Below are 27,486 nucleotides of genomic sequence, written 5' to 3' on the forward strand. Positions count from 1 at the left end.
AGTAGAACAATTTGTATTTTAATAGTCATTGCAATGAGAAAGAGTGAACACCATATGGGAACCAAAAAATGTTTTATTAAAATGGTGTTAGAAAGGAATTATACGACTTGAGCTTTGGTTAGTTCATTTTGCAGAGGTTCCAAGGCAGTTGAATTTGGTCTGGGTTGGATGCTGTAAAAAAAATTTAAAAAAAGCAACAGTCACTCATATCAGCTGAGAGAATCATGTTTAGCATTTTGAGAGTGGTAGAGCGACCTTGTTTTTGTCCATACTTATGCAAAATTATAAAGTGGTTGTGCCTTGGGCTGGCCCCGTGGCTGAGTGGTTAAGTTCACACGCTCTGCTGCAGGCGGTCCAGTGTTTCGTTGGTTCGAATCCTGGGCCCGGACATGGCACTGCTCATCAAACCACGCTGAGGCAGCGTCCCACATGCCACAACTAGAAGGCCCCACAACGAAGAATACACAACTATGTACCGGGGGGCTTTGGGGAGAAAAAGGAAAAAAATAAAATCTTTTAAATAAATAAAAATAAAGTGGTTGTGCCTGTCTTACAAGGTCACAGAATGACCTTGTCTGATTGGTGTTCAGTGACACTATTTAGGTCCAACAGGAAAACATCACTGTTCACTGTGAGCACCAGAACAGCGGTTAGCCACAGCCAGGCTCTGAGTGTCAGTCAGTTCCTGCATGTCAGAGGCTGCTTCATATTTCCTCAAACCAATGAGGGAAATTGAAAATCACCATTAGAACACCAGAGTAATAATTGATGTAGGCAAGATCCACTGACGAATGCTAAATTGGTGGGCGATACTTTGAGGAGAAACAAGATGTTTTATAGCCTCAAAATATCTTTCCGCAAATATTTATTAGTTACTGTAGTGGTGCCCCATCTTACACTGGCAGCACCAGGCTCGGACGAGGTGGGGCGCAGCTCAGGTTTGCAGCCCTTCTTAGCACATGCAGGCTAGGCAACCCGGCGTGGGGCAGGGTCTCACGCAGAGGATACGAGTGAAGGGCCAGCATTTCCTAGGAAAGGAGCTGAGAGGCCTTACATGGTAAAAAACACTAGTATTCTTTAAGCACTTAATTTAGAAATTTAATTTAAAAACTTAGAAATTGTCTTTTAATTGCATATAGCTTGAATCCCTATGAAAGTTATGCCATAGATATAACCTTACTCTGTTCCAGCACCTACCTCGTTGTTCTTACAAGGTTACTGAAAGTTCTCTTTCCACTGCTTAAACCCCGGCTCTGATACATACTACTGTCTCACTTGCTTTTCTTCCCGGACTTGAACTTTTATTGCCCCAGGATCAGTTTTCAAATATTTTAGCAATAGCATCCATGTTAATATAGACACACTGTTAATACATTCTCAATTCTTTTCTGATCATTACTAAAAGTCTTTATTGGAATGAAAGTTGGAATTGTTACTTTACGTTTAACAAACAAAATACATAAATGTCAAAGAGAAAAAACACACAAAACTTTTTTTAGAATTCTGATTGGAACTTTAATTTTATTCTTTCCATCTAGGAAACTGATATTTATTAAAGTTTAAGTGTCAACAGAACAAAGTTTTACACCTTGATTCGCATAAACTGCACTAACTTACTGGTAACATTAATATTTTTTACTTGCTCACCAAAACTGAGTCTCTGTCTTTTTAGCATTGCAATATAAAATTATCTATATTACAAAATATTAACCAAGAAAAATCTGTGTGTTTATAAGTATATGTACATATAAAGGTCATAAAATGTGTTCAGAGGTTCCTAATTTGGTTTCTAATTTCAGAAGTGTGCACATAAATTCTAAGCAAATTCATCCCTAGGAGATGCATAATTTGCATAATCATTTTCTTATCGAGTTGTGTGTAATTTCAGGTATTACTTATGTAAGACTGAACAAAAGTACATAAGTACAAAAAAGACTTATGTACTTTTTTCTTTTTTCCCAGAGAAAAATGCTGAGGATTATAGATATTATTCCTTTATGCTAATGACAGGCTCCATTTTCTAGTATTTGTTACATTTTACAATTTTATTTACAAAAGCTGTTTACATATGATAAAGTTAACTGTATATTGGGACCCACAAAGTGGGGGCCCATGTCACAAATCTAAACCTCAGTCAGCCGGCACTTGTGGGACACGTCTCATTGTCAAGGAAAACTAACTACAACAACCGCAATCCTCCAACTCAGTTTTAGCCAGCTTACTTTACCCTAGAAAATTTCAAGATCTCTGACCTCCTACCAATCATGCTCCGCTTCCACGTTTCCTCTTCTAACATTCTAGAAAATTCACTCTTGCCCAAATTCCCTCAGAAGAGTGCTCCACTGCATGTTAGGCACTGTACTCCCGCAATCCATAGATTGTTTTCCTTTGAATAAAGGACATCAAACTCATTGCTAAATTCTCTTGGTTTTGTTATTTGACACATATATCTTTACTTTTCTTGGCAGCTCTGAGTTAAAAGGCACACTTTTGAAAAGACAGTTCAAAATTCTCCCTTTATGAACTTTACATTACAAAATTTCCAAACACATCAAAAGCCGAAAATAGTAAAATGAGCACACCATATTCCAGAGATAGAAATTCTTAACAATTTGCTATATTTGCCTTTTCTAAGTTATTTGTTTTTAATTACAAGTATATAATACAATGCTAAGTACCTTAATACGCAGCTCTAAAAAAATAATAAACTTACCTACATAATCCCAATGTTATCACAATCAACAAAAGTAACAACTTCCCTTAATATTTCTAATATCCAATGCATATACAGATTTCCCCGATTTTCTCCAACCAGGATCCGATCACGGACCCACACGGTATATGTGCTATGGCAAAATTTAACCCATAACCTCTGGGCTTTGGCAGAGTCGGGACACCAGTCATCAGTAGAGACATCTCATTACTCCCTAACTCTTCCCCACGCCTCCCCACCCACGTCCACACACGCCCCCACACTCACGCATTATGTGAGCGATCGCGGTGTTTTACGGGATACGTAGTCTCGAACTTTACGGGTTCTCGCGCAGCATTCTGGGAACGGATGGCCTGCGTTTCCTGCGCATGTGCAGTCAGCCCCGCTTTTCTGCTTCCGCCGTCTCCGGCCTCGCGAGTGTGGAGGTTTCGCGCCTCAAGTGAGAGCGTTGGCGGGTTTGCGCGTCCGCGCAGCTCGGGGGGCAGCGTGGAGGGGTGGGCTTGTGCCCAGGGGAAGGGAACAGGAAGGACTCCCCCCGCCCGGGGCCGGAGCCAGGCCCGGACGCAGCCCTAGGAAGGCGGGAGGGGGCGGGCCCAGGCTCAGGGGCATCAGAAGGACTCGTCCTGGGGGGCAGACGCTAGGCGTGCGCGGCGGGAGGGGGCGGGCCCAGGCCCGGGGGCGTCAGAGGGCCTCGTCCTGGGCGGGCGGGGGCGGGTCCAGGCCCAGGGGCGCCTGAGGGCCTCCTCCTGGACTGCAGTCGCTGGGCGTGCGCGGGCGGGGGGCGCGGCGCGGCTGCCTGAGAGCCTGCCGCGGCGGGGCTGAGCTTAGGGGACCGAGGGCCCGGGCGATTCCGCGTGGGTCGCTCGGGCATCGGTCAGGTGTGTCATCTGAAAATAAGGGTATTAGTGAAAGCTGCTTCGTGGCGTTACGCAGAGAGAAGTCGTCGTCTGTAAAGCGTTATAGCCAAGTGCTAGTTAATAGGCGCTGGTAAGTACCGCCTGATAACCAACGTGTAGTGTCGGCTCCCGTCATGTTTGGAAGACACTTTGTTCTTTTTATTTCGTATTTTGTTTAATCCTCACAACCACCCTAATTATAGGTATAACCATCTCATTAAAACATAAGAAAATGGGCTCAGAGGAGTGCAGCTCCAGACCCAAGGTCGCAAAGGTGAGGAAGCTAGGATGCAAACGCAGATGGGCTCCCCGCCCCCGCCCCCATCAGGCTGTTCCTAACAGCAGGCCTGCCTCAAACCCAGTGCGGCAGCCTGCGCAGCGCTCGCAGCGGGACTTGCTGCCACGTCCCCAGCGCTGTCATTGTCAAGTCAGTGTGAACGGAGGTTCAGTCTGTGGCGAGTGTACTTGTTCTGGGATTTCTAGTGTGTCTCCAGAGCCTCTGGGTAAGACTAAGGCTTCCGGCACCTCCTGCACTGTCGAGGCTGCCCGTCCCCGGAAGGCTCAGTCTGATATCGTGGTGCACTGCTGTCCCACAGAAAGACACAGTCAGCCAGATATGTAATTTTAAATGTGAAACATATGAAGTTAATTTTAGGAACATGTGTTTCTCTCAATATATCCATAATGTTATTTCAGCATGTGGGCTAGCCACATTTCAAGTGCTCAATAGTCGGATGTGGCTGGTGACTACAATAACGGATTGAACACTTCTAATGAATTCCGAGAGAATTAGGTGTAAGGCTCTATACCACTGGTTCCCAAGCGGTGTAATTTTGCTCCCCAGAGGACTTCCGGAAATGTATGGAGACGTTTTTGGTTGTCACACCTGGGAGAAGGAGTGCTACTAGCATCTTGTGGGTAAAGGCCACAAATGCTGCTAGACATCCTACAAAATGCACAGAACAGCCCCCCATGACAACGAATTATCCAGCCCAAAATGTCAGTAGTGAAGTTGAGAAATACTGCCGATGGAAGTTTCAACTAAAATGGATTTGATTCCTAGGCCTAAGTCTCAATATCTCAGGAACAAAGTCGCTCTTGTTTGGAAGGAAGGACGGAGCCCTGGGGACAGAGTCCCACATGGAAGAAAAGCCCATCTGACAGGGACCACCCTCACCAGAGCTTCAGAACAGATGCAGAAGAACTCAGAAAGGAGCGGGTCCTGTTTGCTCTACCAGTCACTGTTGTTAATCACCTTGCTCAGAGAGAGCCAGACTTGGTGATGTCCCCACATCCAGAAGCCGTCATAGACTGTGTGACAGTGGACACTGGACCAGCTTCCAGCAGGTGGTAAGCTGGGCTTGAGAGGGCTGGGGGACTGTCAGGCTGCACAGGAAATGCCCCAGCCACAGCCAGAGCTGAGAAAGGTCTGTCTTCACTCCGGAAACAGTCCCCCATTTTCTTCATTCTTCTCTCACTCTTTCCAGATTCTGAGCCACTCTCACACCTTGTCCATCACATGTGGCATCTGGAGATATGCAGAAGATTCCTTTGTTCTGAACATAATAAATCACAAAATGATAGTATAGGAAGGGACTTCCATTTCTGACTCTTTTGAAACCTTAAAAAAATATTGAGCCTGAGATGTATGTCTCCTGGTCACCTAAGATAGAGCTAGGAGCAAAGCACAGTGCTATTCATTCTGTCTTTTTGAGAATTTGCAACAAATTGGAACAAAGAGATTTTAAAATATTTTGTCATTAAGCATCTTTTTTTTTTTCCAGAGTTTTGTGTTGCTTTTCTAACTCAAGGTGTAAATAATATTCTAGGATATTAATATTAATCCTGTTTTAATTTTTTGTTAATTAGAGGGGACATACATTTTTTTAAGTCAATAGGAAGATAATTTACAGTCATCCAGTGAAAAACAGCAAGGTTACATCCACATGATCCTATCAGGAAGTGCTGTCTCTGTGGTGCTTCCTGCCCCTTCTCAAGGGTCAGCAGAACGTTCTCTGTAGGGAGGCCTTTTCCCTAACTGGTGTGATGAGATTTTGAGGCAAGTGAATACAGAAGCTCACCAGACCTCTCATGCCTCCATTCCTCTTTCCTTACCCCCAGCTTATCCCGCACACTTCTCTGCACTCTCCCCAGAGCAGCAGAAAATGAACATATCTCAGGTGAGTTATTGATTACCACGTTTTTTAATAATGGATTTTAAAGGTGGTTAAGGAACCATATACATTAACACAGCGTAGCAGAAAGAGCAGTGGATCAGAATCATTGAAGGAAGACGGAGGAAAGCAGAGGAGGAGCGCAGCAGAGGTGGCAATGCGTAGATGCAGGTCCTCTGATGCTACAGATTGTCCGAAGTGCAGCTGCAGGTTTCGTCCTGACCTTTCTGATAGCCCTGGCGGAGTCAGACAGACTATATTTGTTTGAAGATTTGCATTGATGAGAGGCTTCAACCAAACATTCCTCATGGAATCTAAAGTCATCAAACTTAGGAAAAATGTATTTGTTGGTCTTCATGTGGGTGATAGTGCAAATCTTTCCAATAACAACCCTGAAATAAATGCAGGCGGTTGTTCCCACTTTCCCCTCAGTGGAAGTAGTGGGCATATTGCCAAAGCAGGGCTTTTGATAACACACTTGTTCAGGTAACTAAAACAGAAGTTGAGGTAAACATTTTTCTGATTATCCTGCTGGATCTAGGAATAGTACCAAAACTAACTAGAGGTCCACTGAATGGCCTGCATGTTCATGTCCTTAAAATAGCTCTGTGAATATGTCTCTCAAGTACCTGTCATAACAAGTTGTTCAGAGACTGTTTAAATTCTCTTCTCTGGCGTCTGTTACACACTTGCTGTTCCCAGTTACGACCACTGCACGAGGCCTTGGTGTCTCTGCTCATATGCCTGTGACCCGCACACGCCAGTCACCTAATGAAAGTCAAATCCAGTGGATCTTCCCTAGTCCTTACCTCAGTGGACCTCTCTGCTGTGCCTGCCTCTGCCCCGACCCTTTCCCTGGGGACAGTCTTCTGAGTTAGTGTCTGTGACACCCTCCTGCCACTGTCTTCTCGTGTTTCTTGCATCGAGTCGTCTTCCTTCTCTTCCCCTTTCACGTGTCTCATCCACAAGTTTGCATTCCTTCTCGCTGTTCTTCGAACTAATCTTTGTGACCCATTTCATCCCCTCTCTGGTTTTAACCATGATGTATTTGCTGCTTCTCCACAATGTGGTTCTTCAGCCCACTCTGACCAGTAGCACTTTTTGTGATGATGTAAATGATCTGTATCTGCGCTGTCCAGAATGGTGGCCACTGGCCACATGTGCCCGTTGAGCACTTGAAATGTGGCTAGTGTGACTGGGGAAGTGAGTTTTTAACTTAAGTTTTAAATAATCACGTGTGGCTGGTGTCTACCATGTTGGACATGGTTGACTCCACGTCTCTGTGGGTATCTAAAGGGCATCTCCAGCTCAGCTGATTCAAAATCAGAGATAATATTTACAGCCCTTCGCAGACAAATCCTCCCCATCTTTCCCTATTAGATGATACAAGCCCATTCAGCCAGACACCCAAGCCATAAAAGTGGGATACGTCCTTGGCTCCTGTTGCTCGTACGCTCATCTCCTGCCACGTCTGGTCTGTAGTCGTGTCTTGCTGCTTTTCTTATCTGTGTAGGTCGAAGATAACAGCAATTTTGTATGGTTCAACCTAAGACATTTTAAATGCATTCTTCTACTTTATCCCTCCGACTGCTGTCTCATGGCCTCTTGACTGAACTGTTGGAATAGCTTCTCTGCTGATCTGCCCACCTCTGTCTTCACCTCCTAAGCCCCTCTTCCACAGGAGAAGTTCATCTCAGTGCGAATGAGGTCACGTCTCCTGCGTGTGTGAATCACTGCATGGCTCCTCATGCCCGTACGGTACAGTCCCCAGTCTCAGGGCGACCTTCAGGCTTGGGAGGCGTTACCCCTTCCCATTTTTTCTTTTTCCTTTACTGCTGCTCCGACTTTTGACAACTGTTTATTGAGCAGCAGGTGTTCCAGGGAAGAGACACGTGCTATAGTCACAGCTTACACAGTACAGATACTTTTCTTTCTTAATATCATTCAGTGGGAAAGAAGACATTAAAAAATTCAATGTGTGACTTTATTCTAGAACAACACCAAACCTCATTTACTTTCTTAAACGCATCCTTCTGTTGCTGACTCTGCCTCGTATCATGTTCTCTTTGTCTCCTCTGGAGTGATCTTTAGAACTGTGTCCTCATTCTGTTTACCTGGTGCTATGGACTGAATTGTGTCCCCCGCACGTTCGTATGTTGAAGCCCTAACCCCCAACGTGACTGTATTTGGAGGTGGGGCTTTTAGGAGGTGATTAAGGGTAAATGAGGTCATAGGGTAAGATCCTAATCTGATAGGATTGGTTGCCTTATAAGAAGAGGAAGAGAGATATAGAAGCCTCTCTATCTTTCCCTGCCCTGGCACCAAGGAAAGACCATGTGTGAGGTCACAGTGAGAAGGTGCCCGTCTGTAAGCAAGGAAGAGAACCTCACCAGAACCCAAGCATGCTGATACCCTGATCTCAGACTTCCAGCCTTTACAACTGTGAGGAAATCAATTTCTGTTGTGTAAGCCACTCTGTCTATGGTGTTTTGTTATGGCAGCCCATGCAAAAAAGACACCTGGCTCAATTGCTTCCTTTTTTTTTTTCATTTTATTTTTAATTGTGGTAACTGCAAGAATAAAATTTACCATCCTAGCCATTTTTTATGTGTACAGTTCAGTAGTGTTGAGTACATTCATATTATTGGGCAACCAATCTTGAGAACTCTTTTCATCTTGCAAAACTAAAGCTCTATACCCATTAAACAACCCCCCATTCCTCCCTCTCTTCAGCCTCTGGCAACCACCACTCTACTTTCTGTCTGACTTTCCCTACTCATGTAAGTGGAGTCATACAGTATTTGTCTTTTTGTGACTGGCTTAATTCACTTAGCATAAAGCCCTCAAAGGTCATCTGTGTTGTAGTATTTATCAGAATTTTCTTCCTTTTTAAGGCAGAATAATACTGCATTGTGTGTATATACCACATTTTACTTATTCATTCATTCGATGACAGACACTTAAGTTGCTTCCACCTTTTGGCTGTTGGGAATAATGCTGCTGTGAACATAGGTATACAAATATCTCTTCAAGACTTTACCTTTCATTTGTGTGGATATACCCAGAAGTGGCATTGCTGGAGCATGTGATAATTCTATGTTTAATTTTTTGAGGAACTGCCATACTGTTTTCAGCAGTGGCTGCACCATTTTACATTCCCACCAGCAATGCACAAGGGTTCCAGTTTCTCCAGGTCCTTACCAACACTTCTATTTTTCTGATAGTAGCCATTCTAATGGCTGTGAGGTCTGGCTCTTTACTTTTGACCTATCATGAGTCAGCTTTGGTTGCCTCAGCGAGGAAACAATGCTGTTTTCTTTCCCCCATCTCCTGCTGGACTAATTTCCCTTCCTCTTCTAAATCCACACAGCCCCCTGTCTTGCTCCTGTCAGCACTTCACACATTGGTGGAAATAAGCTAATATGTATTTGTCTCTCCAATTAGAGCATTACCTTCACAGTCTGGAACCACCACAGGTTCATTTCATAGGCTCTGTTGCCAGGCCCTCAGCTTCTCTAGTTCAGATTGCTCATTAAATTCTGTTCTGAATAAAAGATGATCTCCTCTGAATACAGAACTGGGCCACTGAAAGAATCTGTTTTTCCGTTCTTAGAACACCACCTCATTTCTCACAACGTGGAGCCCATGCCATTGTTATCTTCTCTCCTAGGAACCTGCGCACACTTGTTCTACCCGTGAGAAATTGGCCTGTTCTTGTGAAGGAAGGACTCCTCCAAGAGGAAGGTTTCCTGACTTGCTCTCTGTCTTGTGTTTCCTCTCATGCATTGTCATGTAGCCTCCTAATCTTTAAGACCTTATCTCTTCCGGATTGTTTGTTTGCTCATAAGGACTAAACTTCCTGTGGGCAAGTACAGTCCCCTTGGAGGAGATACTAGGAATAATGTGAAGATTTCTTCCTCATACAGGGGAAATAATCAAGTCATGATTAAAGGAATTAGCTGATTAATTAGTCATTTGAATTGAGTCGGCATCAGGATTTGCAATTTGTCAAAGAAAGAACACATTGGTGGTGTAGTTTCACTTGATCATGGATGGACAGTTGGAAAGGATTGTGTCAGTCCTGAAGAACAGGTGGGATTTGAGTTGTTGCAGAGTGTGGGGAGGTAACTGCATTTTGAGAGAACAGCATGAAGTGGACTAAACAAGGCAGGAAGGTCCAGTAAGACTGCTTTTTACACTGTGGACTTCTTCTTAGGGAATAATAAGTGATAGAGATGGAGATAAATGTTGGGACCAGACTCGGTGTATTAGTCTGCTAGGGCTACCATAATAAAGAACCACAGACTGGGTGGCTTAAACAAGAAATTTATTTTCTCAGGGTCTGGAGACTCAAAGTCTGCAATCTAGCTATGGACAAGGCTGGTTCCTTCTGAGAGCTGTGAGGGAAGAATCTGTTCCAGGCCTCTTTCCTTGGCTTGCAGATAGATGGCTGTCTTCTCCCTGTGTCTTCACTTCATCTTCCCTCTGTACACATCTGTGTCCAGATTTCATCTTATAAGGACGCTAGTCATATTGGATTAGGGCCCACCCTGATGACGTCATTATAACTTAATCACCGTGTAAAGACCCTGTCTCCAAATACAGTAATATTGTGAAGTACTGGGGGTGAGGACTTCAGCATGTGAGTTTGGGGTCGGACAAAAAGCCCGTTATCACTAGAAATCCTTGGATGCCATCCTTAAGGGCTTGGTTTTATCATGAGTTCTAACACATAACATGGGGAAGAAATGCATGTAATCAAAGCAGTTTTGTTTTTAATCTGGAAATACTAATGGAATGTGAAAGACATGAAAGGAGTGAGGTAAGAGTCAAGATGACTCCAGAATTTTTCAGACAGGAGGGCAGAATGGTGATCCCTGTTCTAGAAGTTTATGAGAGCTGAGATGGCACATAGTTTCATATATTTTTTAAGTCATTTATATTTCTTTTTTTGTGAATCAGTCTTCCTTTTTGCTAATTTTAGAGGCTTTTTAATTAAAGAATTTATCCTTTTTTTCTGACAAGTGTGACGGATATTTTTCCCTGTTTCATCATTTGTCTTTGGACATATTTTGTCTGCTAGACCAAGTTATTTCATTTTTGTTAGTGGCATTTTGAGAAATTTTTTTAATATAGACAGATGCAAGGGATAATGTAATAGACATGTTCCTACCTTCCCAAATTACCATCTATAAAATTTTGTTCAATTTTTCTCTTGCACTCTATTTTTTTCCGTTTATTATTTCCTTAACTGAGGTACAGCTTTAATACTAGTAAAGTGCACTCTTAAGTGTGAACTGCCTGGATTTTTACATATGTATACACATGTAATTTACCACCCAGGTAAAGATGGAGAACACTTCCATCACTCCTGAAATTTCCTTCCTTCCAATTTCTACTTAATAATCACTGTCCCCTCTGCAGAAGCAACCACTATTCTAACTTCACATGTCAGAAAAAAAAGGATAAATTCTTTTTTGAACATCATATAAATGAAGTCATATGATGTGTACTCTTTTTCAGAGGAAAAGGAGGTCTGTCTGCTTTCTCTGTACATAACATTTTTTAGATCATCAATGTTGCTGTGTGTTTCAGTACTTCCTTTTTATTCTGAGCAGTATTTCATTACATGATTTATTTGCTCATTCAATTTTGGTGAGTTTTTCATTTGTATTTTTCTAATTTGGGACTATTATGAATAAAGCTGCTGTGAACATTACTTTGTGAATCTTGGTATTTCTTCATTTCTCTTGTTATACCTAGAAATGGAATTGCTAATTCATAGAATAAACATGTTCAGCTTTAATATATACTACAAGTAGCTTTCTAAAGTGGTTGAACCAGTTTATACTCCCACCAGCATTCTGGCTGTACCAAATTCTCACCAACACTTGTTATTGTCAGCCTTTTTGATTTTGGCCTTTCTGGTGGCTGTTTAGTGGTCTCATTGAAATTTATGATTTGCTTTTCAGTGATAAATACTAATGTTGAGCACCCTTATTTGCGTTTTGGCCATGTGGATGGCCTTTTATGTAAAGTATCAGTTCAGTTCTGTGTTTTAATTGGATTGTTTGCTTTTTTTCTTATTGATTAGGAGTTATTTCTCTATTATCAATACAAGTCATTTGCCAGCTGTATGTATTGTTAATATATTTAAATCTGTAGCTTGACTATTTTTTTAGTAATTTTTTTGATGAACAGAGTTCTTAAATTTAATGAAGTTTAATGGTAGTTCTCTGTGTATAATGTTTGAAAGATCTTTCCCTACTCCAAGATCCTGAAGATATTTTCCTACGTTGTGAGTAGATGCTTGATTATTTGAGCTTGACCCACCTGGAATTACTTTTGTGTATGGTATAAGGTAAGTGTCAGGGTTCCTCTTTCCATATAGATACCCAGTTGCTTTAGACCATTTGTTGAAAAGACCATCTTCTGTCCACTGAATTGCAGTAAGGCCTCTGCTGTCAATCAGGTGACCATATATATATATGTGAGTCTATATCTAGACTGTATATTGTCTTCCTTTGATCCAGTTATTTGTTTCTGCTGGTATTTCACTGTCATATTTACTGTTGCATTACAGTAAGTCATGAAATATGGTAGTGTAAGGCCTTAAAGTTTTACTTCCTCAAAAAAATTATTGGCTAATTTGGTTCCTTTGCATTTTCATAGAAATTTCATCAGTTTCTACAGAAAATCCTGCTGGGTGGTTTTTCATAGTAGAGGTGAAGTTTTTGACATGTTTCATTAGATGTATTCCTACATATTTGATCTATTTTTATATTACTTTAAATAGTACTGTTTTTTAAATTTCACTTTCTAGTGGTTTATTGTTGATTAATCTTAAAATACAATGGATTTTTTCATGTTGATCTTTTGTCTAGGCATTTTGTCAAATTCACTTATTCTAGTAGCTTATTTATAGATTCTTTTGGATTTTAAATAGGTACAATCATGTCCTTTGCAAATAAAGGTAATTTTACTTTTTTCTTTCCAATATTTATGTGTTTAATTTTTTTTAAGCTTTATTCTTGTACTTCCAGTACAATGTTGAATACAAGTGATGATAATAGAAATCATTTTCTAAAACCTCACCTTAGAGGGTAAAGTACTCAATATTTCACCATTGAGTCTGCTTTTAATTGTAGGGTTTTTTGTACATGTCCTTTGTTAGAATAAGGAAGTTCTCTTTCTGTTTTTAGTTTCCTGAGAGTTTTTATCACATGTAGGTATTAAATTTTGTCGAGTGCTTTTTCTGCATCTAGTGAGATAATTAATTCTATTCCTTTATTCTGTTAAAGGAATAGAATGGTATTGATTGATTTATCAATGTTTAACCAATCCTGCATTCCTGGGATAAATCCTACTTGGTCATGGTGTTTAATTTTAAAATACTGCTATATTCAGTTTTCTAGTATTTTTTTGAAGAGTTTTGTATCTATATTCATAAGAGATATTAAATTTTAGTCCTGTGATTTCTTTGGCTTTGGTTCAGAGTAACTTGTAGAACGTATTAGGAAGTGTTCCCTCTTCTGTTTTTGGGAGAGTTAGAAAAGGATTTGTGTTAATTCTTCTTAAATGTTTGGTGGAATTCATTAGAAGCCATCTGGCCCTAAGCTTTTCTTTGTAGGGAGGTTTTTAATTACTGATTCAGCCTCCTTATATGAATCTGTTCAGATTTTCTGTTTCCTTTTGAGTCGGTTTTAGTAGTTTGTGTATTTCTAGGAATTGTCCTTTTCACTAAGTTACCTAATTTGTTGGTGCACTGTTGTTTACAGTACTCTCTTACAGTTCTTTTTATTTCTGTAGGGTCAGTAGTAAATTTGATTCTTCTTTTTTCTTGGTCAGTCTGCATAAAAGTTCATCAATTCTGTTGATCTTCTCAAAGAACCAGCTTTCAATTCTGTTGATTCTATTGTTTTTCTATCCTTTGTTTTTCTCTGCTCTAATCTTTATTATTTCCTTTCTTCTGCTAGTTTTAATATTTTTCTAGTTCCTTAAAGTGTACGTTAGGTTATTGATTTCTGATCTTTTTAATGTAGACGTTACAGCTACAAATTTCCCTCTAAGCACTGCTTTGGCTGTATCTCCTAAGTTTTGATATGTTGTGTTTTCATGTTCAGTTGTCCCAAAATATTTTCTGATTTCCCTTGTTATTATTCTTTGATCCTTTGGGTTTTTTAAGAGTGTGTTGTTTCATTTCCATGTTTTTAAATTTTCCTTGTCTTACTGGTTTCTGGTTTCTGGTTTCATTCTTTTTTGGTCACAGAAGATACTTTGTATTTTAACCTTTAAAATGTATCAAGACTTATTTTGTGGCCTAACTTCTAGTCTATACCAGAGGCTGTTTTATGTGTACTTGAGAAGAAGGTGTTGGCCTGTGTGTTCCTGTAGACATCTTGGTCTGGTTGATATAGAGTTATCTTCAAGTGTGCTTTTCCCATATTGATCTTCCATCTGCTAGCTCTATCCATTATGAAAATGGCATATTAAAATCTCCAACCATCATTGTTGAATTATTTATCTTTTCAATTCTGTCAGTTTTTGCTTCATGCACTTTGAAGCTCTGTTGTTAGGTACATGTAAGTTTATAATTGTTACAGCCTCTTGATGTATTAACCCTTTTACCATCATAAAATGTCCTTCTTTCTCCTTGTTTTGTTCTTAAAGCCTATTTTTTTGTCCTTCCTTTTTTGTGTGTGTCTTAAACTCTATTTTGTCTAATCCTAGTGTAAGCAATCCAGGTTTCTTTTGATTACTGTTTACATGGTATATCTTTTACCACTCTTTTACTTTCAAACTATTGTCTTTGAATGTAAAGTGTCTCTTGCAGACAGAATATAATTGGATCATGTCTTTTAAAATCCATTCTGCTAGTCTCCGCCTTTTAATTCAAGCATGTAACCATTAACATGTAATTACTGATAAGTAGCATTTATGTCTTCCATTTAAACATTTGTCTTCAGTAGGTGATATGCTCTTTGTTTTTCTACTTTGTCATTTTTGCCTTCTTTTGTGTTAAATCAGTATTTCCTAGTGTACCATTTTCATTATTTTATGTCTTTGCTACATTTTTTGTCTGTTATTAGTGATTATCTTGTTGATTACAATTAATATCTTAACAATAACTGTCTTGTTCAGATGAATACCAACATAATTTCAATAGTATACTAAAACTTTGCTCTTCTGTAGCTCCACTCCCTCCTTACTCCTTTGTACTGTTATTGTCATCCAAATTACGTTTTCCTGCCTTATATGTATACCAGCAGAGATTTCTGATTACTGCTTTATGTAGTTGTCTTGAAATCATATAGGAGAAAAATAAATACATAAAAATACATTTATACATTATGGTGCCTTTTATATTTTTACCTGTGTAGTTACTTTTACCTAGAAGTTTTCTTTATTTCTTCATATGGATTTGAGTTATTATCTAATGTACTCTCATTACAGCCTGAATGACACCCTTATTAATATTTCTTACACAGCAGGTGTACTAGTGACAAATTTTCCCAATCCTTGTTTATCTGGGAATGTCATAATTTCTTCATTTTTGTAGAATGATTTTGCTGAATGCTGAAGTCTTGCTTGACAGGCTTTCCTTTCGGCACTTGAAATGTCATATCATTGCCTTCTGGCCTCCCTGGTTTCTAATGAGAAATCAGCTGTTGATCTTATTTGGGAGCCTTTGGAAGTGATGAGTCACTTCTCTCCTGCTGCTGTCACATTCATTTGTTGGCTTTCCACCTCTCTTGTTCTCTCCTCTCTTTTTGCTCCTGTGATGTAGATGTTGCTGTGTTTGATTGTCCTCAGGTCGGTGAGGTATTTGTTCCTTTTCCTTCATTCTTTTTACTCTGTGTTCTCAGATTGGATCATCTGAGTAGATTTATATTCAAATTGGATGATTCTTCTGCATGCACAGATCTCTTGAGCCCACTAGGGAACTTTTTACTTCAATTATTATACTTTCACCTCCAGAATTTTGGTTTCCCTTTTCATTATATATATAATTTCTGTTTCTCTATTGATATTGTTTATTTGGTAAGACATTGTGCTCATTCTTTCCTTTGGTTCTTTAGATATGATTTCCTTTAGTTCTTTTTGTGCATTTAAAACAGTTGATTAAAAGTCTTTGTCTAATAAGTCCAATGTTTGGACTTCCTCAAGGACAGTTTCTACACTGTTTCATGCATAATTTTTTTTCCCTGTGTATGAGCCATACATTTCTCATACATTCTCATTTGTTTGCATATCTCAGATTATTGTTGAAAACTGGACATTTCAAATATAATGTAGTAATTTGTAATCAGAGTCTCCCCCATCACAGCTGTTATGTGTTTGTTTAGTGACTCTTTTGAATTAAGCATAGAATCTATATTATTTGTCATGTGTGGCCACTGAAGTCTCTGCTCCATTAGCTAAAGAGTCAGCTAATAAATTGGACTGACTTCCTTAAGTACCTGTACCCAGTAAGGCTCCAATCTTTGCTGAGGTGCTCTGTGTGTATCTTGGGGTATGCCTTCAGCAGTTAGCTGGCATTTTACTGCTCCGCAGTAGCCTTCACTTTCCCTGCACAGAGCCTCAAGGCTAACGAGAGCTAGGGGCTCAGTGCCTTCTCAGGTCTTTCCTGTGTATGCACATGGCCCAGGGCATGTATGTTGCCTTCTAGATTCCCAAGGATATGTCTGAGCTTTTCAAAGCCCCAGTGGGATATCTCATTCTCCAGCTTTTCCTTTGAAGCTTTTTAGTTAGACTCTTGTTTCCATTATAAACTATGTGAAGTAGCCATGAGGGTAAACAATATCCCGTGATTTTTTTTTTTCCCACTAATGGCATGCCCCCAGGGAAAATGCTATTTTCAGTGGGTGAGCTTTGAGTCATGAGAAATGTAGACAGCATCATGAGTGAGATGTTCCAGGGAACCACCAGACAGATCAAATAATGACAATTGTCTAGGAATGGGGCTTATCTTCTAATTGAACCTCAGTCTTAGGCACTGAAAAGTTGAGTCTCAGCATTTTATTACTTACAAAAGATAGGGCATGTGAGTCTGGGCAGCATTTTGATAATGTCCGCTAGTGCTTTCCCCCTACTGCACTGATATCCTATCAAAGTTAATGTGTTTTGATGACTTTCCCCTTACAGATGAAGTATTATGTAGTGGAGTTATGCAGTATGGGTCTAAGTGAATTTAGGCAGTGACTGTTCTTCCCCAACAGTAGCCAGCATCACATGGGGCACAAAGAAACTTCGTCTGGATTCTCCCCCAGTCCTCTCTGTGACAGGTTGGATTCCTGGAGAAAATTCCACAAGAAGGTAGAAATCACCTTGTGACTCCCTAGGGACTTAATACTCTAACATTTGCACACATGTGGCCTTTAGCAGGTTAAAATTTTTCTGGCTTTGTGTTCCTGCTGTCTTCAATGGAGTTTGGTAGCATATGGTTCAGTAAGCAAACAAGTGGGTCCTGATTCTCCCTACAGGTGCCTGTCTCTTTCCTGATTTCAGATGGTGTGCCATGCAGTTTGATTTCTCTGATGAGTTCAAAAAAGGACAATTTCCAATTTACCCAGATTTGATCTTGTTGTAAGGATGTTGGTATTGTTCTTTTCAGCTGTCTACCTCTCTGAACTAAAATTCAAAGGCAAACTATATGATTACAATTTTTTCTAATTTGGTGAGACATATTGCTTTTTAATATGCAGAGAGTACTAGAAAATAATTTGTGTTATGATCAGGCTATCCTATATATTTCAATTAGTCAACTTGGTTAATTCTGTCATTTAAGTGTTCTATATCAGTGGTCAGCAGACTTCCTGTAAATGTCAGATAGTAGGTTTTGTGGGAGATACAGTCTCTGTTGGAACTACTGAACTCTACAGTTACAGTGCTGTAGGTGACATAGATAATACATACAACAAATGTGACTGTGTTCCAATAAAAGTTTTTATTAAAAAAATAGGGGGTGGACCAGATTTGACCTTTGGGCTGTAGTTTGCTCTCCACTATTCTGAATCCCTATTGGTTTTTTCAACCTGCTTGTCCTATGAGTTACTGAAAGAGTTAAAATCACTAATTATAATTGTGAATCTATCTCATTTCTGTCACGTTTTCTTTATATACAGTCAATTCTCATTCTCAGCGGTTATGTTTTGTAAAGTTGCCATTAACACTGAATTAACAAATACCAAATCATTGCTAGGAGAAATACAGGGTTAGGTTCTTGGAAGCCTCTGGTCACAACATTTTGGTCAACCAGTCAATATATTACCTTATTTTATGTATGTATCTGTTTTAAAACACTTCATTTAATATTATTGTTGATTCATAAACATGAACTGACAGCCAACAGCACCATAATTAATTCTTGAACAAAGCTTATCTAACACACTTGTTTTCTCCATAAGGCACATCACAGCCTTCTTACATTTAGGAACACTGGACAGCACTTCTGCACTTCACAGGGGGGCCATTTGAGACGGAAATCATCAGGAGAAAGCACAAACATGCAAAAATTGTGCTATATAGACTGCAAAAAGGACGCTTGTTTAGGACAGCTGAAACAAGAAAGCAAACCATTATCTTGCTCTGCTTAGCTAGGATTTTTTATCATTCTGTGTTTGTTTGCAAATGACTGCAAAATTATGAGTACTGATTTTGAGGTTACAAGTAAATTTTAGTGAGTAGGTGAATTTGCAAATTCAGAATCTGTGAATAATGAGGATTGAGTGTATTTGGAAGCTATGTTTTCAGTTGTATGCCAATTCATGTTTGTTGTATCTTCTGTCAAAAGGACCATTTTATCATTATAAATTGTTATTCGTTATGTTTTATCACTCCTACCTTCAAATCTAATGTTTTTCATGTTAATATATCATTTGTTTTAAGTTCTTTACAGTACATAGGAATTGTTTTCCTAGGTATTTTCTATGTCACCTAATTCTGAACCCTTCAGATTGAACAGAAATGTACTGTTGCAGGCATCAGTGTCATTCAAGGATGTGACTGTCGAGTTCACCCAAGAGGAGTGGCAACAAATGGGTCCAATTCAGAGAACCCTGTACAGAGATGTGATGCTGGAGAACTACAAAAACCTAGTCTTAGTGGGTGAGCATATAAGCATAACTTACCCTCATAACTCCATATAGAAGGCATTTCCTTTTTTGCACCAATACACATGAATACTTTATTTAAATTTTACTGTTATTTAGGCTTTTCACTCAGGAATATAAAGTAACTACATCTATTTAAGGAATGGTAGGAATGTTTGTGTTGTCAGCTCCCAATGATAAATTCAGATGAGAACCTTCAGGATGCTGTTCCCACAGCTGTGTCTTTTTCCACTGTTGGAGACCAAAGAGCTCATCATCTGGCCTAAGTACTCCGCTGTTCCCTGTTTACAGGGAACTGCACTTACAAACCCGAGGTGATCTTCAAGTTGGAGCAAGGAGAAGAGCCTTGGTTCTTAGAGGAAGAATTCTCAAACCAGAGCCTCCAAGGTGAGTTACTGAGCACCAGCAGACAGAATCCTGGAGGGTAGTTAGAGTCAAGAAGGTCAGTTTACTAGTGAACACCTTCATATTTCAAGAATTTTCTTATAAAGCCAAAAGCACAAAAAGCACCAATCAAAGGAAAATGATTAAACTGGACTACATTAAAATTGAATATTTTTTCAAAAAAGATATCATTAAAAGGATAAAAAGATAAGCCACAGAGTAGAATATGTATACAGTACACTTACCCTAGAAAAGGGTAAGTGTCTTGAAAATGTAAGAACTTCCACAAGTCACTACAGGAAAAGGTAGCAGCCGAACTGAAGAACAGATGAAAGACTTTGAACAGAAACTTTCAGATGTGCATTAAGTCTTTAAAAATGTGCTCGATCTCATTAGTTTTCATGGAGTGCCAAAGATAAGGTGAGATAAGAGATATGTATGATAGGAGGTGAAATTAATAAATCTGGCAATGCCAAGTCCTAGTGAAGATGCAAAATACTAAAGACTGGTGTTCACTGACTGAAGATGTAAATTGGTAAAACCACTGTGAAGTCAGGAGGATGTTATCAAATCAAGCTAAAGTTTTACATACCTTGTAACCAAGCAGTCCCTTTCCTAACTGTATTCCCTACAGAAAGCATGATTGTATTGTCTACAGTGAATAAAAGAATCTTTATGGAAATATTGTTTATTTTTGCCAAAAATTGGTATCATTAACAGTAGAATGAAGAAATAGTTATATTCCTTAAGGGAGAATTATACACTACATAAAATCTTAAACAGTGATTACAAACAGAACATTAAGCAAAAGAAACCAAAAAATATAAATATGCCTGTATGGATATATTTATGTAAATATCAGTAACAGGCAAAACTCAACTACATTTTTAGGAATTCATATATTGGTGGTAAAACTACAAAGAAAATCAAAGGAATGATTACATAAATATTAGGAAAGTGAGGAACTCTTAAGCATGAAGAAGTTGTAACTGGACAGGGATAAATAGGGATTTCTGCAGAGTCGTTTGTGTTCTGTTTCTTGACATGGTTTCTAGTTCCATGAATATTCACCCTATACTCTTAAGTTGCAAATAGAAGTTTTATGCAGATAAAAATTGTGTTTCATGCTTAACAGAGTAAAGAAATGAGCCAGAAGTAGCAGATGATATTTACAACTCATATAATGAACCCATTAAGCATGGGCATCTAGAATGCATAAAGAATTTGGACCTTAATCTTAAGTGTCATCTTTGCAGTAAGGCCTTCCATGATACTCCATTGAAAATTGTAGCCCTGGGGCCAGCCGTGGGGCCGAGTGGTTAAGTTCCCGTGCTTTGTTTTGGCGGCCTGGGTTTCTCTGGTTCAGATCCTGGGCGCAGACATGGCACCGCTCATCAGGCCACATTGAGGCCATGTCCCACATGCCACAACCAGAGCAACCCACAACTAAAATATACAACTATGTACTGGGGGGATTTGGGGAAGAAAAAGCGGGGGGGTGGCGTGGGGGGAAGAAAATTGGCAACAGTTGTTAGCTCAGATCCCAATCTTTAAAAAAATAAAATAGTACCCCTCATATCAAATTGAAATTTAGAAATTTAGGATGAGGTGATCAGGTTCACTGACAGTTTTGATAGACTGAATCAAAGGTACCACAGCCAGAATTGAGCAGTGAATCCAATTTAGTTGTAAGAATGGATTCTCTTTTCATCAGTTTTAAACTTGTTTTTATTTCTGTGACTCACAGCTGAAAGATGGCTTAGATCCTGAGCTATAAACTTCTTCCTTAAATCATGAGGAAGTTGGTGCTATCGATTTAATTGGATGTTGAATGATTGAAAGGAAATAAGGGATGATGGCAAATTGGAAGTATGTAGACTCTTTGCATATTGCACCAGTATAGCTTAGATAATGTAGGATCTATACTGTAATTTACTTCCTCAAGCCAAACCCTTTCCCTGTTGGGTCTAGCCTATCAGTGCTCATTATCTCCTAATTTTTCCTGCAACTCTACTTGTTTATAGTCCTTGGTGTATTCATCCCATTATTTGGTTTTCCAGCTCCCTAAAATAATCACTCCTATAAATCTAATTTCTATTTTCTTTTCTTTCCCTTCTCCACTCTGGTAGGAAAATCCAATTTATCACAATTTAAATACAGATATGCGTTTCTTACCAGTTTCCTTTCTCATTTTCACTAGATAAAATACTGTTTTTTTTGAAGGAGGGTGAATATATCTATATAGTCACACAAATTATTTAATCTTGAGAAATCAAAAAATGAAATGGAACATCAGCTATATTCTATAAGCTCCAACCATAAGAAATGTAAGACTCATATTTTCAATTTTCCTCAGTTTTAGGAGATTGCAAAGGTGATAACCTGTTCAAGAGGAATAAGAGAATCAAAGAGAAACCCTTACAGCAAGTAATATTCATCAATAATAAACCAGTGACTAAAGAGGAAAAGAAATTTGGGGGAAGACCATTTAATCTGCACATAGCTTCTGTTTCTTCAACAAAAATGTCCTGTCACTGTGACTCATGGAGAGTGAATTCGCAAAATAGTTCTCAGTTTATCCTTAATAATAGAACCTATTCAACCAAAAAAAGAGATTCCTGTAGTGTATGTGAAAATTTGCCTTTCAAAATTAAGTTTGAGAGAACTCATGCTGGAGAAAAATGTTTTGAATATAATAAGAATGGGAAAGCCCTCAGTTATAAGGAAAGTCTTACTGAGCATCAAAAGTGTCAAACTTTGGAGCAAGCTTTTGAATATGATGAAATTAGAAAAGCTTTCTATAATGAGGCTGTCTCTGTTACACGTAAAAGTACTCACACAGGAGAAAAATCCTGTAAAGATGGTGAATTTAGGGAAAACTGTGATAAGACAACTCTCTTTGACCACAAAAGAACCAAGACAGGGAAGAAACACTGTCGTTTTAACCAATGTGGGAAATCCTTTTGTGAGAAGTCAGTTGTCAAGGAGTACAATAAATTTAATGTAGCTGTGAAACACTATGAATGTAATACAAGTGGGAATACTTTCATCAGGAAGTCACACCTCACTCAACCTCAGAGAACTGTCACAGAAAAGAATCCATTGGTATGTAATGACAAAACACAAACTGGGGATAAATCCTTTGAATATTGTGAAAATAAATCCTACCAGACATCAGCCCACAGAGTATGCCAGAGAACTCACTCTGAAGTAAAGCCCTATAAATGTAATGAATGTGGGAAATCCTTCTGTCAAAAAGGACATCTCATTCAACATCAGAGAACTCACACAGGAGAGAAACCATTTGAATGTAATGAATGTGGAAAAACTTTCTCCCAGAAGTCACACCTCAGTACACATCAGAGAATTCACACAGCAGAGAAACCCTATAAATGTAATGAATGTGGGAAAACATTTGTGCAGAAGTCAACCCTCAGGGGACACCAGAGAATTCATACAGGAGAAAAACCCTATAAATGTAGTGAATGTGGAAAAACTTTTGTTCAAAAGTCAACCCTCAGAGATCATCATAGAATTCACACAGGGGAGAAATCCTTTCAATGTAACGAATGTGGGAAAACTTTTGGCCAAAAGTCAAACCTCAGAATACATCAGAGAACTCACAGTGGTGAGAAAACTTATCAATGTAGTGAATGTGAAAAATCCTTCTGGCGAAAAGACCATCTTATTCAACATCAGAAAACGCACACAGGTGAAAAACCATTTAAATGTAGTGACTGTGGGAAAACTTTCGCCAGGACATCAACCCTCAGAGTGCATCAGAGAATTCATACTGGGGAGAAACCATTTAAATGTAATGAATGTGGGAAAAAATTTGTCCGGAAGGCAATCCTTAGTGATCACCAGAGAATTCATACAGGGGAGAAGCCCTTTCAATGTAATAAGTGTGGAAAAACTTTTGGCCAGAAATCAAACCTCAGAATACATGAGAGAACGCACAGTGGGGAGAAATCTTATGAACGTAATGAATATGGAAAATTGTATAAGAAATCAACTCTAAATGTATGCCAGAGAATTCAGGGAGGGGGAAAACCCTATTGATATAATAAGTATGGAAACTCCTGGCTAAAAAAAACAACCCGTTTAACATCAGAAAATCACACAGGAGAGAAACTGTGTAAAAAATGAATGTGGGAAGAAATTTGTCCAAGAGGCAACCCTGAGAGTATATTAAAGAATTCCTGCAAGCTTCTATTTCTTTCAAGGTACTAGAGGAAGCCCTTTTGAATGATGTCATGTCCTATTAGATGACTCACACATCACATGAGCTGGTAATCTGTTCACTAGTAAGAATTTAGGGTTTTTTTTGTCGAGGCACATAGCTGATCTAAACTTCCCAGTCTCCCTGTCATCTAACTGGGGCTTTGTAACTGGCTAGTGGGATGTGGATGCCACACCCAGTTCTCACGAAGAAAGACCTCCCTGACAAACTACCAGGCCACTGTCAGAACATGGAGACGACTTCCAGGACAACCTTGGGCGCCATGCTTTAACAGCACAGCACAGGATCAAAGCTAGAGTGCCTGTGCCTGGGGCCGCCCTATGGCAGGGTGGTTAAAGTAACACACGCTCTGCTTAGGCCCAGTTCACGGGTTCAGATCTGGACACAGACCTACTCTACTCAGTGGCCGTGCTGTGGAGGCATCCCACATACAAAATAGAGGAAGATTGGCACAGATGTTAGCTCAGCATGAATTTCCTCACCAAAAGACACCCAGGGTGCCTGGAATGTGTGGAAAAAGATTCTCTCTTCTACATCTTTATCACTTGAATATTTTGTGAACAAGAGTTAGGCTTGTATTCTGTTGAGCTACATGTTTGGCTCTGTTTGTTTCTGCACACAATTTAGCCATGTCTCTGCTAGGAAGGCAGAAAATTACTGTGAAAGATAAACTTACATCAGCCAGAGAGTGAAAACCTTATTAGAGAGTTGGTGTGTCAAGGAGTCCCTCAAAGATCATCAGAGAATTTGTACAAAAGACATTCTTTCAGTGCACTGAAATAGACAGGACCGCCTGATACAGGGCTTTGGATGAACCTAAAAAGTTGGAAGATTTTTGGTTGAAGGGTGAGTAGCCATCATGCGACTAAAATAAAGGGGACTTTCTTAATGTCATGAAGCCACTCTCCACATCTCCATATACCCCAATCTCAGCTGCTTTAAGGGAAAGAGGTTTTCCTGTCTAGAAAAGGGACCAAAGGCCATTGGCACCCACTGAAGTATTCTGGGGAACATTGAGGGAAGGGGGGAACTCAAACTTGTATGGTTCTCTGGGAGACAGCTGCCCAAGGCAACATCTTATCAGTTCCCATAGAGGTAGGGGCATCTAGATTTATGTAATGTCATTAGGGCAGAGTTTACAGTAGGGAAGGGAAACGAATGGAATCTTAGGAATAAATTGGGTCCTTTGGGCCAGTGTAATGTACTGTGGTTACTTCTACATCTGAAAGTATAGGAGGAATTAATATGTTGTATGCTGTACTTCCCCTTCCCAGAAGTCACAGAGGGCATTCTCCCAGTCAGGAAGAGTTGCATGTAAAGAACTACTTTTGAGGTCTCACAGCCTTAATGACCATTTTGGGCTTCAGGTCTCTGGTGATTTTGTTGATTGGAACTTCTGGCAAAAGGAGGCACGCTTGGGGGCGGGGAAGGGTGGTTTGACTTGATGCCCTAATAACTCCCACATATACCCCTATTGTAATGCAGTCATTGGCCTACTTTTGAGCTCTTCTATGTTACACCTGACTCGCAGAGGCCTCTGACTTAATGTTCCAATTTGGGAGTGTGCCATCTTGGACTTACCAACTGACAAGATGCGAAGAACTCAAGCTTCATGTGTGAAATCAAGAATGTAGCTGTCCTGGTCCCAGCAGCAACTCAGCTGTGCATGAAACAGCAACTATCCCTCAGGACGTTTATTCCTTGCTTTGCTGCCTGGAGCATAGCTGCTGGCTCAGTAAGGCCCTCTATTCATAGAAGTTCCTCTAATTGGGCCTGGTTCTCTGATGGTTTGGCTAGTTGAAACCACTCAGACGCTATGATTATTCAACCTTAGTATTACGCAGACCCGAAAATTGATGTGGCTGTTCCTCTCACTGAACAGAACACAAGGTTGTTCTCAACTCTGGCCACTGTTCCCTTTGATGAAATTTGGTGCATTTTTATTGACTCTTGGGCTCTTACTGTGCCTAGCTATTTGACATGCTGGTTCTAAAACTATAGACAGACAAAAGCACCCCTCTTTGGTGCTGTGAACTGTGGGGGGAAAGTCACAGGTTTTGAGCATAATGTCTGAGTTGTTCAACTAGATGCCCTAGATGTTCTGTGATAAGACTGGAATCAAGCTGCTAATCAAGCTTCACTACCCTGATTGCTAGCATTGCCACCTGGATCCCTCATCATACTGAATGGCAAAACATTCACCATTTTACACTGGATACAAAGGAAAGGTTTCTGTGTATCCAGTGCTCCCTTGGATGTCATTTGATAGAAGAACCTACATTTTTTTCTTCCAGGTTAATAGTCAATGCTCCATATGCCATTTGATTAATTCACCCCTTTCCTACTGATTTTAAATATTTTTATGTACTAAATTCTCACTTGTAAAGATATTGCATATGGCTACTCATGACCCATTCTCTACATTGTTTTATTAATAACAGATGTTTTGGAACAAGACTGGCACATACCTCATAGGCACCAAAAATCCTATCTTTCTGGCCTGATAATGTTTCACTGAAGTGTATTCAAATCAAGATTAGTAAAGGACAAATGCCTCCTAGGACTCTGGAAATGGAGCATCACAGACCAGTTACGTTGTTATTCTCGAGCTGCCAGCAGCCTTGCCAAGAATATGCATCTATAATAAGAGAAGATAATGTCCAGTTAGTGCTATTCTCTGAAAATCAAGAGATAACTTTACTGTTTTTATAATAGTTGGTAATATCAAGAAAGTCTTAAAATTTTTTCTCGGTTTCTTAGGATATTTAGAATCATGTGTACTTTTATATATAATCTTTTAGGATTATGACTGGATTTGCTATTAAGTTCAGGATCATCTGCCCACTAGGATGGAACCAGTTCAGCCAAGTGGCCTGAATCATTCATTGGGAGGCCAGGTGACAAAAGTCCCCTGACTGGACACTCAGGCCTCACCTGCTGTCCCCTTGCTGGCAGGACACCTCTTCTATATCATACATTATCAACTGGAGACTGTGATCTGTGCTGTAGTCATAGCTCCCTTCCCCCACCTGGCTCATTGCTCCAGGTTATGGACTTTTATTTCAACAGATGGATGCCTCATCTAGAGACACTGGAGGAGTCAATTTTCTATCTGCCTGCCTACTAAGGGTCTTCAAGCTAATAAAAAAGCCTCCATGAAGGCAAGAATTTGTATCTGTTTTGTTTATACTGTATCCCAAGCATAGGAAACAGTCCCTCTATCTATTGGGCACTCAGAAATACTTGTTGAAGGTAGAATTATCTAAATGAAATCTGAACATTTTTCCTTTCAATGCTGGAAATTCTCTTTTTAGAGTCATGATTTATTATAAATAGGTAAGGAAAATTGTTGCTGTAAGCTCCCACTCAGACTCTTCTGTTTTGGATATTTTCTAAAATTGCTAAAACTTGTTCTTAACGTTCAGAACTGTACAGTACTATTCCTCAAATCTGTGCCACCAAAACAGAATTTACCTCCAATAAACTAATACTCCGAATTCAAAACTATGTCTGCATGCCAGTTTTTTATTAGCATAGTAAAGTGCAGCTTTTTAATTTATTTTTTTTGGCTTTGCTTCTGCGCAAATACCTTGTAAATACCAATCCAAGCAATTTTACAAAACAGTAGTAATGGTAAATCAGATTTTCAAGATCAACAAAATGGGAAGACAAAGGAATTGGTCTGGGAATCATCCCTTTAGTCCATTGTACCAGTAGTTCCCCTCATTTTTACTTCCAAATCGTCTTCCTGAAAGCTGCACGGAAAATGTCTCTCAGTTTCTCACTGGGCCCCATGGCCCACTGGTGAAATTCAGGGTGCTCTGCTTTCGTGGCCCAAGTTTGGTTCCCATGTGCAGACCTACACCACTCCTTGGCAGCCATGCTGTGGCAGTGTCTCACATACAAAAGAGAGGAAGATTGGCACAGATGTTAGGTCAGGGCAAATCTTCCTCAGCAAAAAAAA

The 27,486-nt window shown here is 39.6% G+C and overlaps 1 protein-coding gene and 1 long non-coding RNA gene across 5 annotated transcripts; one reads left to right on the forward strand and one right to left on the reverse strand.

Moving 5' to 3' along the window:
* Positions 1-3,323, reverse strand: LOC123280090 (uncharacterized). Its single transcript, XR_006518641.2, has 3 exons — positions 2,981-3,323; positions 273-483; positions 1-171 (listed from the first exon to the last, which is right to left on the reverse strand). It is a non-coding gene; the product is annotated as an uncharacterized lncRNA (long non-coding RNA).
* ZNF510 (zinc finger protein 510) lies at positions 3,066-27,026 on the forward strand. Of its 4 annotated transcripts, XM_070495646.1 has the most exons (8): positions 3,066-3,152; positions 3,813-3,883; positions 4,673-4,959; positions 5,731-5,789; positions 17,003-17,099; positions 18,764-18,890; positions 19,187-19,282; positions 21,636-27,026. In XM_070495646.1, exons 5-8 carry the CDS (start codon positions 17,016-17,018, stop codon positions 23,339-23,341), a joined length of 2,013 nt encoding a protein of 670 aa, XP_070351747.1. In that variant the 5' UTR covers positions 3,066-3,152; positions 3,813-3,883; positions 4,673-4,959; positions 5,731-5,789; positions 17,003-17,015; the 3' UTR covers positions 23,342-27,026. The 4 variants fall into 4 exon arrangements, with proteins under 4 accessions (XP_070351747.1, XP_014717339.2, XP_044612538.1 ...); XM_014861853.3 differs by lacking the exon at positions 17,003-17,099; XM_070495647.1 differs by lacking the exons at positions 3,066-3,152; positions 17,003-17,099 and adding an exon at positions 3,476-3,700.
* The last annotated feature ends 460 nt before the right edge of the window (positions 27,027-27,486 follow it).

Source organism: Equus asinus, chromosome 23, assembly GCF_041296235.1.
Source record: "Equus asinus isolate D_3611 breed Donkey chromosome 23, EquAss-T2T_v2, whole genome shotgun sequence".
NCBI classification, from domain to species: domain Eukaryota; kingdom Metazoa; phylum Chordata; class Mammalia; order Perissodactyla; family Equidae; genus Equus; species Equus asinus.